Source organism: Hipposideros armiger, unplaced genomic scaffold (genome assembly GCF_001890085.2).
Source record: "Hipposideros armiger isolate ML-2016 unplaced genomic scaffold, ASM189008v1 scaffold_222, whole genome shotgun sequence".
NCBI classification, from domain to species: Eukaryota; Metazoa; Chordata; class Mammalia; order Chiroptera; family Hipposideridae; genus Hipposideros; species Hipposideros armiger.
Window position 1 is genome coordinate 578,459 of NW_017731572.1, and position 11,281 is coordinate 589,739.

General features: G+C 44.6%; 1 protein-coding gene across 1 annotated transcript in view; it reads right to left on the reverse strand.

The window, feature by feature from the left end:
- The window catches only part of DNAH9 (dynein axonemal heavy chain 9), a 340,094-nt gene that overhangs the window by 167,079 nt on the left and 161,734 nt on the right, over window positions 1–11,281 (reverse strand). The window contains exons 34-36 of the mRNA XM_019654458.1: window positions 9,439–9,547; window positions 8,143–8,290; window positions 3,926–4,100 (exon numbers count right to left, since the gene is read on the reverse strand). Coding sequence (XP_019510003.1) covers window positions 3,926–4,100; window positions 8,143–8,290; window positions 9,439–9,547 — 432 coding nt within the window. The remainder of the gene's footprint in view (window positions 1–3,925; window positions 4,101–8,142; window positions 8,291–9,438; window positions 9,548–11,281) is intronic.

The following is an 11,281-nucleotide window of genomic DNA, read 5'->3' on the forward strand; positions in this document are numbered from 1 at the left end:
AAGGCTCTCCAGAGCTCAAGAAGACTGGACAGGCTGCCCAGGCAGCAGGCAGAAGGGCAGGGCAGAGAATACAAAGTGCTCCTCTTGTGCAGGCCTGCTCGATGGACCAGCTCTTCCGGAAAGGATGCTGCTCTGCTGAGGACCAGCCCTGAACAAGGCCCAGCTAAGCAGAGACCACCCTTGAACATGAGCCAGCGCCTCTGCCTGACCACGCAGCTGAGCCTCCCTGGCATCGGCGCATCTCAGAGCCATCTTGGGGTAAAGGGTAAGGGAGGAAGGTACAAGAACATGGAGGAGAGTGGGAGCCCGCGACCACAAGATGGGCAAGTGTGGTCGAGAACTCCTAGAGAGATAGATTGTCCCCTATTCTAGACTCCCAAGACTCAGCAATGTCCAGGATGGCAGCCAGGGATGGAATGAATAAAATGGTGACTGTTGACACCTGGGAGCACAGGGGGATTAAGTGAGAAGATTCGGGGGAGTCAGGTACATAACCACAGGCAAATCCTGGCTTTTTGTGCTTTAGTTTCCTCATCTGTAAACTGAGGATCCTAGAAAAGAAGGTATCTAAAGTTCCTTCAAGAGCTAAAATTCTAAAATCTACGAGAGCAGAGACAAAGCTGTGCTGGTCTTCAGACAGAAGGAATAGGTGAAGACATAATTTACAAGCACACATATTAAACCATGAGCCCTAAGGATAGGGCTGTGTACCCAGGATACTCAGGCTATTTTATTGTGTCCAAGCTAAAACATATGTGTGTGTACACACACACACACACACACACACACACACACACACACACACACACCTCAAAACACACCTGTAGTTTCCGGCAACCCTCTGGGGGCGCAAAACCACTATGAAGACACAAACCTGGGAAAAATCCTAAGAAGGAAAAAGGCCTAGATTGGGCATTTTAGGAAATGTTCCCAGAGGGCAGAACAAAGATGGAATTCAAAGGCTGGATAGACCAGGGAACTGGGCGTATGGCAGAGTCTGGACTTGGAAGAAATGGCACTCCTCATGTTGCTATCTATTAGGTAAGTAGAATTGAATTCTTTCGCCTTGAAATGAGAATGGAAACAGACTCTAAGGTAAGGACAGATTTGTTTGCTGCTCTTTCAGGGAATGCTGCATCCTCTCAAAATTGTTCTCTACAATCAGAAGCCTTGGAAAAAACTCCCATTTTAGCTCATGGGTAAATTTCTTGAAGACCTTTAACTTCCTATGATAACAGATTTTGAGTTAATATGGAAAATCCGAGATGAGGACCACCTCTAGAAAACAGGAGATCTTTTCCTTTCCTCACCCCAATTACACCTTGAGCTACCCGGTCAGTTTCCCAGACAAGCCCGCTGGGCTGCTGAACATGGTCTCGCCTTCCTGACCTTGACCTCACCTTCTTCTACAATTGGACACTTGAAAAACAAGGTCTTTGTTGAGTCATCCCCACAGCGCTTTCTCATGTCAATAGGTTTGCTGTGTCTTCAGTAGTGACCTCAAGGAAGCCCCTTCTGAAATGCCCATCTTTGGATTCCGACAAGTCTCTGGTCTCCCTCCAGCCCTTTGAACTTGATGACACTGAGAGTACTGGCACACTGCAGCAGCTTCCAACACATCATCTCATTTGATTTTCACAATGCTCTAAGTTAGCCTAGCTAGGGAAAATGATCCCTATTTTATATCTAAAAAGACAAAAGCTCAAAAGGCCTTTACATTCCTTTACATTTATACTTCTAGAAGCATATGGCAGAACTGGGGGTTGAACACAGATTTTTGGTCTCCCAGTTCAGTGCTCCCTTAGAGGTCGTTTGCTTCTGAGAGGTCATTTCCTATAGATGCTGCCAAGTCTTTACCACCACTCCCCCCGCCCTTTTATTATGGGCCTTCTGCTCAAGGATAGGCTGTATTTTGTATTTCTGCTTGGTTTTGATGACAGCTTTTTAAACGTAAGAACCACTGGTGTTCCTGATGTAAATGTTTTGGCCAATTTCCTGCTTTTCAATTTGGAGCACTCTTTTTGGTGTTCGGCGTGAATGCAGGAGTAGGGGTCTTGGATATTCCCTGCTGCTAAAAGCTTTTCCCCTTGTCTTCTCCCCAGGTGCCAGCAGGGCTGCCTACAGCTGCAAGTATTCCAGAGCCTGGCATGCCTGGAGGGGTGCCTTCTCCTGGGTTTTTAAAGAGTTGAGTGGATTTAAATTTTTCTGTACAGAGATAGAAAAATTGACCAGGTATCTTCCTCCTGATACCTCACTGCTTGTTCGGCACCAACACGGGAGAAAAGCCCAGCAGTGGTTCCTGTCTGTCATTTCTTTCAGCAGCCGAAAGGTCAGGGACTGCATTTGATGCAAAGTAATAACCTATGCATTTTGGGTCTCTGTGCATTTCAACGAGGTCTCATCCATCCTGCTGGACTCACTGCAGCCCTGCCTCAAAGAGGGAAGTAAAATGTCAAAGGAGCAGTCCGTGGAGGAGTTCCAAGGGTGCGGGACAGACTGCATGAAATTCTCAAATGTCCAACTCCCAGTCCGGGCACCGTCCTGCCCTTGGAGACTTCCCCCTTCCCCTCAGCATCAGCTCTGGAGACGGAGATGGAGAAAGGCACATGCCCCAAGAGCTTGGGAGAGCTGCTTTCTGAACTTTGAGCACTGAGGAACACGTTAGGGGATGATGGGAGGTGGAATGGGTATTACAACCAGAGGCTGTGAACATGGACAATCAATTAATTGTTAATTCTCCCACCTCACCTCCATTTTGGATTTTTAGAAATGGCTTTGTCCTGGGTGGCTGTAACTTTTTACCTCTCTCCTCGAAAGAGCCCACAATTAACCCAGACCAGGAAGAGTCAATCATAACTCTCTAACAACTGCAGCTTAGTTTGACCCCCTGTTGTGAGAAAAGCACCAGATATTTGCTCTGAAACTGAGTATTTATGGTACAAGAATATTAGTAATAAGCACATATGTGTGCCAGCACCATTCTTAATGCTTTGCCCATATTCGTGGTGGACAGTTAGAACAGTACCCCTTTGTTTAATCCTTACAACCACCCTCACTATCACCGGTGTCATCTCCTTTGTACACACGGGGAGAATAAGGTAGAGAGGGGTTATGTGACTTGCCACTGTCCCCCAGGTAGTAAATGTCAGAGCTACAGTTCAGATCCAGAATCCATGTTCTTAACCCGTATACATTTCCTGACAGCTAACGTCAGTTGTAAAACACTGAGATGCATAATTTTGAATATGTTTCTAGATAAAATACCTTTTATTTAGAGGAAACTAAGTAAAGAACAAGGCTGGGAATGTGTAAATGTTAGGGAATAGGATGCCAAGATACTCCAGGAAAACATCCCACCCCCAAAGAGCATGAAGCTACAGTTGCCAACACCATGGGACAGTCACTACTTTGGTTTCCTACCCCGAGGTGTCAGTTGACTTTTGGTCCAACGTTCTGTGAACAGATCTGCATTTCCGGGGTGTGGGGCATGCTGGTTAACTCTGGCCTGGTTAAGACTGGTGCATGCTTATTCTGGAAGATTTTTAGAAGGCTAAACGGATTCCTCCTATTCAAGCTTCTACAGCACAGCATCATTTTGCCTATAAAGCACACATCACCTTGAAAAGAACTGTACTTATACCTCCAGTTGTTCAAATTCAAACACTGCAACTCTCCATGAAATCAAAGATACATTCGCTAACTCAAAAAGCAACAGCTCCAAATACATTCCAATCTCATGTCTCACCCCCGGGGCCCTTCTAAGGGGACTGATATCTTTAGAAAAGCAACGGGTAGAGAACTAAATAGTCTGATACTTTCATGTTAATTCTCACATTTAGCTGTCCTATCTTCCAGATCTTTGCTGGAAGATGAGTTTTTGCCACTGTGGACTGAAAGTGGGTGTCAACCTCAGCAATCCTCTTACCTGATCTTGGATCATTGCTCCGCCGAAAGCCCAAATGGCAGCGAACACAAAATAAAGCTCATAAGTTTCCTTGGGGCAGTCTGCAGGGATGTCCTCCTTGGTCAGGAGACACTCGAGAAGGTGGCACAGCATCTGAACCATGCTCTGCTCTGAGATTGGAATTATCTTCTGAAATCTGAAAAGAGAGAACCAAATAGGCTCTAAAACACTGGGTTCCCCATTCTAGAGGCATTATAGACAGCTACGGAACCCACCTGGGTTTAGTGGACTCATGATTTGTCAAGTTCTCTGGGATTACAGAGGACCATGGCGCTATGTAAGCCTTTGTGCTCATCAGCTATTTTGGGGCCAGCTCCCTTTGTAAAGAAGTATGGGCCCAGAGTGTTTCTGAGAAGGGTCCTTTTCTCCCCTTCCTTCCCTCTGATACCCTCCCCTTCTCCTCTCTCCTTCTCTGAACACTGATGACCCCCCTCAGTCCTTGGGAATGTAGGCAGCTGCAACCAAACAAGTAACTATATCAGTAGTTTCATTCCTTTCACAGTTTCCTTAATTATCAAAAAGTACTAGAGTCAACTAGGTGTAGTTCTGAGGTTCCACAACTTCAGCTCAGAGGAGTTCTGTCAATTAAGACACATTGAAAACATTTTCTCTCGGGCTGGAGTCTTATCTGGTGGGGAGGATGGAGAGGCAGAATGGGCCAGGATAGATGGTTATTTTACACAATCATGATTTACTTGTTGGAGTGCCTCTTCCAAAAATGTACCTCTGTAATTTTGTCCTGGCCTGGCTTTTGTACTTTTTATCTTGGCTTTGGTCTTGACTGAAAGTCAGATATCAAGAGATGCACAAAGGTGCATCTATGCCCAAGGGAGTGGGAGCAAGTGTATGTGCATGTGCACACACGCGCACACGGGCACGTTCATCCCATCACATGTACACAGATCACACCACATCCCACAGGCTGAACCCCTCCTGCATGCCTGCCCACATGGCCACCTCTCATGGGAAGGTGAGCTCACAGGCTGCACAGAGGCAGGGTTCACTGTTACAAAGTGAGCAATGCCATCAACTGACATCTTACAAGTCATTTATGGGCACTCGGCCTCAGTTTCTTTCATAGCATTCTCTTCTCTTCAGTGTTTTGTGTTAGCGGTTGTTTTTAATCTCGTTGCAGTCCTTATAGCCACGCTGTGAAGTGGTCTAATAGTCTAGGCATTACTTCCATGAATAATGAGGAAACTGAGTATATCATAGGCTTTCCTTCATTTTCTTGACACATATTTGTAACAGAATGTCAAAATGGAACCACCTTAGACTCAGTTTTGGATGAGGCACCAAGACAATAAGGTGTCAACTACTCTTATATTCCAAACTGAGATTCTAGAGAACCTAGGGGACACTTGCAAAGGGCTTTGCAACCCTGGCCTCCCATCTTCTCAAGGGTTTAGAGGATCAAAGTGGGAGATGCTGGAGGGGCTAGAAATCAGCATACAGGATTTTGGAGGGAACCCTGGTGTGCGACGAGTGCCCCTCTCCCATATGGAAGGCGGGTGCCAGTGCCTGGCAAACCCTGAAGAGACTCTCTAATTTCACAGTGGGATGTAGGTGTAGAGGTTGATTGCTGGTGCAGCCTGTGCTCCAGTTTGTCAAGGCACAGGAGAGGTACTTCCTGGAATCTGGGTGTAGGAAATGAGAATGCAAGGGGACCATCCTGAGGGGTTTGAGTGAGGAGTTGTCCAGGACTGGCTATGGAGAGGCATCGACTTGCTTCAAAGAACAGAATAAGGGAGATCTCCAGTGATGGGATGGGGTCCAAGGAATCCACGAAAGTTTCTAAAGAGAAAGAGTCAGATTTCCAAATCTGTCAGTCAGGATAGCAAAGGCCATGCAGTTCTAGTCAATGAGACCTTTCCTGCCCCTTACTCTCTTCTCTCTGTCCCCCTTCAATCCTACAGCTAGTGAGGGAGCAGCTGACAGAGTAAGGAGAGAAGTCAAGGACACTCTCCTTTCCCACTGCAGGTCAGAGCTAGAGCAGGCCTGAGCTGTGGGGGCAGAGTGAGAAGCTTTCATTGTAAGTGTAGTTGGCTTTTTAAAATTTTCAGTGTGTGTGTGTGTGTGTGTGTGTGTGTGTGTGTGTGTGTGTGTGCGCGCACGCGCGACTGTGCGTTCGTGCGTGTGTGTGTGTGTGTGTGTGGAAGTGATCATATGCCTTTTTGTTACTGAACAATGACCAGAATAGTCACCTTTATTTCACCCAGGGGCAGGAGGAGAAACAGCCACATAAAATGGTTTGGAAGGAACAGTGGGAAACGAAATAAAGTTGCTTTATAATCACCCATTATGAGGCCTGCTCGTTCAATGTAAAAATTACTATGTGTTCACATTGCACAGCATTGTAGTAACAGGGCCACATAAAGCTGGCATTCCGATACTGTGAATAAAACAGAAGACTGTGAAGGAAGTGCCTTGTTACTAACTAGCTGTGACGCCATGGGAGCATCATAGAACTTCGGCTCCCTTATCTACAGGATGGTTAGCCCTCTTAGCAACGTTGTGAGAATGAAATGAAATAACACCCAGCGCAGGCACCATAAATTACAGCTATGCGTTTTTTCCTTGATAGCCATTCGGCTCAGAGATTGGAGGTGAGTTGTCTCTGAATAGACAACACAGAGCCGTCAATGCTTGTTTCAGGGGCTTGTGCATGCTCCTGAGCACAAAAGCGTGTACACACACACTCATACACACACTCATACACAAACAGACAAGAGCTTGGCATCTCTTATTCTATAAGTGCCGAGGGGGAAATGGCCTAACTTTTAGTCAGAGGACATACTGGACAAGTGTCTCAGCAAAAGAGAAAGAATATCACATATAACAGTGGGTGCACTATTTTCCTGAAACCTTCCCATCGTGGTATTTTAACTCTTTGTGGCCCTTGCCCATTTCGGACACTCACCACTATTGGCCTTCCAGACATGGCCTGCTGCCAAGGCTGCTTTATCATTAGATCCCATGGCCATAGAGCCCACAGGTCACAAGGGGGTAAAGGCGTTTCCAAGGTTTATGAAAATGTTGAAGTTTGGAAAAATAATTACTGATGCCAAAATATAAAAATCACAAAAATCAAAATTAATAAATGTTTAAATATGAAAAAATATACCCCTATGTCAACTATTCAATTGCAACTCAGTTTTTAGTTATATAAAAATTCATTCTTAACATGGGTGGGTATTGATAGGATGAGGGGCAGGGCATATGAGATAAGAGTGCCTCGGGCCCTCTTTCAGTGGAAAGTCCTCCCTTCACCTCTGCCCCTATGCTTGCAAACAATTCTCCATCCTATGGTTGTTAGACCAACAAATAAGGAACCAAGGATCATTTTGAGTGATGGACTTAATTTCTGGGTAAAATAATCCTGACCCTAACCTGATAAATCTTCAGGAACAATGGATCTCTGAGTCATGTTGCTTTCACAGCACCAGCCTCTGATAGTTGAACTTGGCTGAACTACAAGGTTGGGTGCTTGATTCATAGAATGATGCAACAATTGTCAAGAAAAAAGAGTGTACAACAAAAGCAGGTTCCAAACATTGGAACCTCTCTCTGCAGACACATATAATATTCTTGCTGTAATAAGTATCCTTTTGATTAAGGGTAATTAATCTCTTGTTGATTTTATTTTTGCAAACCCATAATGGGAAAAGTGAACTCACAGTATCCAGAGGGGTAGGACTGGTTAAATGATGCATCATACCTGATTCCACATTATCTGGGCCATGAACATAAAATCCAGGAACAGGAAGTGGGGACCCCAGTCACTGACAGGTGTCATCTTCACCTCTAGGTCTGTTGATCTGACCTGTGTATTATCTGTAGGGCCAGCTGCGTGCTCCGCAAACTAAAGGATCTCAGAATTGTTACCTGATATTGCAACTCACAGCCTCCTTCAAATACACCCATGTGGCACTTGCAAAAGGCAGTTTAAAACTTCATCCTCGTCACTCATCTCACTTCCTGCCTGAACTGACAGTAGGCACCCCGTGGCCATCCTAATGTCTGTTGCTCTTTGCCATCTGCAGTGCCCAGAGGGGAATGGTCTGGGGACATCTGACTTCAGGGACAGGACAGACATAACATCAGTGAGACAGAAGGTGTGAGCCAACAGGCTGTTTAGAACTGCTTTAACTTGTGACCTTCTTTATTTCTTGGCCTACCTGGTTCTGAGGGTGTCTAAGCAGGTTGGAATATACTTGTCAAACAGAATGGTTAAGTTGGCTCTTTCTGTCTGGATTTCCCTCTTGTCAATCCAACTGCTAACTGGAGGGTTCCATCCCAGGTCTGCAGGGTTGATGTACAGGATCCCTGGGAACATACAGAATATTGTTCAGTGAATTTTCCATGGATGTCAGTATATTCTTCACCTCTGAGTTACTTTAATTATTTAGAAAATTGAGTGATATTAGCTGATGGACAGCAGTGTTGAGAAGGATCCTAAGGCCAAGTCTAGGCTCAGAAGGAGAGAAGGCTGTGATTGATTAGAAATAGTGGGCATGGTACAGAAGTGTGTAGTGGGTTAAATGGTGGCCCCAATAGGATATGTCCATGTCCTAATCCCTAGAACTTGTAAATGTGACCTTATTTGGGAAAAGGGCCTTTGCAGAGGCAATTAAATTAAGGATCTTGAGGTGAGCTTACCCTGGATTATCTGGGTGGGACATTTACAAGTGTCCTTATAAGAGACAGGAGAGGAAAAGACACACAGAGAAGGCCATGTGAAGATGGAGGTGGAGGATGGAGTTATGGGGCCAGAAGCCAAGGAACGCCTAAGCTGGAAGATGCAAGAAAGGATTCTCCCCTAGAAGGCTGACACTTTGATTTAGGGTGTCTGACTTACAAAACTGTGAGAGAATACATTTATGTAGTTGGAAAAGCCACCGTGTTTATCATAATTTGTTATGGCAGTCCTAGGAAACAAATACAGAGTGAGAGAGATGATTCTTCCAGCCTATGTCCTCCAACCTCAGCACAGGTCCTTGAAAGGGCATCTGATATTACGGTAGAGTCAAACCAATCCTCTTCATTTTTTAGTCTCTGCTGATATATTTGGCAGTGGAATTGGAGGGAAGTTAAGGTGTAAAGTTGTTACTGCCCACCAGGATGTAGTGAAAATTGCAATGCTTGGTCATCTCCACTGACATGGAGGCTAGAACTGGCCTAAAAGTAGCCTAATTTGAGGCACTTAGGTGCAGAGGACAGTTGTCCAGGTCAGGGGCCATTTCCCTTCCAATTAACATAACATTTCTGAATTAAGAACATCCCGGGCCTGGCCTTAGAGCACTTACTTGCTCACCTGTGATGTACATTAGGACTGTAAATTAGGCCAGAGTTTTGGGTGATTAGTGTCTGGCTCCTGTTTGGAGCTCCCTTCAGAGCCAGCAGCATCACATGGAATGCTAGAGGCACCTGTCTTCAACTGAGCACTTTGTTTTCTCCTCTTTCTTAGGTCGTACCTGCTCTGGAGACAGTTGCTGGAGTGGCCGTGCGCAGGTGACTGATCTCAAAGAGAAGCCTCATTGTGGGATTCAGAGGGATCCTCTCATTGCTTGCCAGGGTCAGCACCTGCAGACCACAGGGGGAGACACGCCAGTTCGGAAGGCATAGCCAGCTGGTGGGAATTTCGCGGATTACTCCTGGTAGGGACTATGAATGATTATTTCCTTCTTTATGATTATAGTTGACCCTTGAACAACACAGGGGTTAGGAGCACCCACTGCCCATGGAGGTGAAAATCTGCATATAGTTTAAGTCAGCATTCCACATAGGCAGATTCCCGGCCACCAGTCAACCCTGGAACAACATGGGTTTGAACTGAATGAATCAATTGAAAAATCTGTGTATAAGTGGACCTGTGCAGTCTAAGCCTCCATTGTTCAGGGTCAACTATATAAGTACGTCCTAAATTTTCTGCAACTATCCTGTCTTCCTGTATCCCCTCTACGTGTGTGTGTGTGTGTGTGTGTGTGTGTGTGTGTGTGTGCTGAAATCAAGAAAAACGTTATCTAAAAAGTTTAAATTGATGTCAATGATTCAAGTTGGAATAATAAGATTATTAAAGGAAGAAAGCTTAGGCTTCATATCACTACTGTTTCTTTTAAAACAATCCCTCTGGGCCGACCGAGTGATTCAGTTGGTAAAGAGCTTGCTCAAGAGTGCGAGCTCTGAGCAATAGTGGTTTGATTCCTGGCCTGAGCTGAGCTGCTGCTGAGCTGCCAACAGGTGGAAGGATGGCTCAGCTAAAAAAAAAAAAAATTTAAATAAATAAATAAATAAATAAATAAATAAATAAAGTAGTCCCTCTGGGAGAGCATACATTTATTGTGATGAATCTGTAAATGGTGAAGCCATCCTTAAACTTCTAAGCTGGATGTGCTTTCTGAACAAGTTCAGGAACAGCTACCAGCTTAACAGCTACTTTATTGGCATTCAGTTAGTTTTCAATGTTGATAAAAAAATAAAATATCCTCTTTGTGAATAAAGGTTGGTCACTGCTGCGGGTGTCTGACAGGCTCAGAATGTATCTGATCCTCAGTTTCTTTATTTATAAAAAATGAAAACCATAAAGAAAAAGGATTTAAATAGGTGATTTAAGGCTTCTTTCAGCTGTAAATACTAAGTTAATCTATGTGCAGAGGATTCTGAGTTATAACAATGCTAACATCAGTGTGAGCAATGGCAGTGCCGCTGAAGTAAGTGAAATGGTTTCTTCCTCATTTGGATGAATTAGTTCTGAGATGTTAGTAGAGACACCAGTAATAAATGAAATCATGATCTTGAAGCGATATCTGCACTCCATGTTCATTGCAACATTATTTACAATAGGTAAGACATGGAAACAACCTAAATGTCCATCTTGATGAGTGAATGAATCAAGAAGATGCGGTATATATACAATGAAATATTACTCAGCCATAAAAAAAGAAGAAAATCCTGCCATTTGTGAAAACATGGATGGACCTGGAAGGTATTATGTTAAGTGAAATAAGCCAGACAACAGAGAAAGACAAATACTGTGGAATCTAAATAATTCAGACAGAGAAAGACAAATATGTGGAATCTAAAAAAAACAAACAAATAAAACAAAAAAACAAGAAACAAGTCACAGAGACAGAGTAGACTGGTGCTTGCTAGGGATGGGGTGGGGTGGAGTGGGATCGGGGAGGAAATGAGTGAAGGTGGTCAGTGATTAAGATGAATAATTTTGAGGGCCGGCCGAGTGGCTCAGTTGGTTAAGAGCTCGCTCAAGAGTTTGAGCTCTGAGCAACAGCGGTTCGAGTCCAGCCCGAGCTGAGCAGC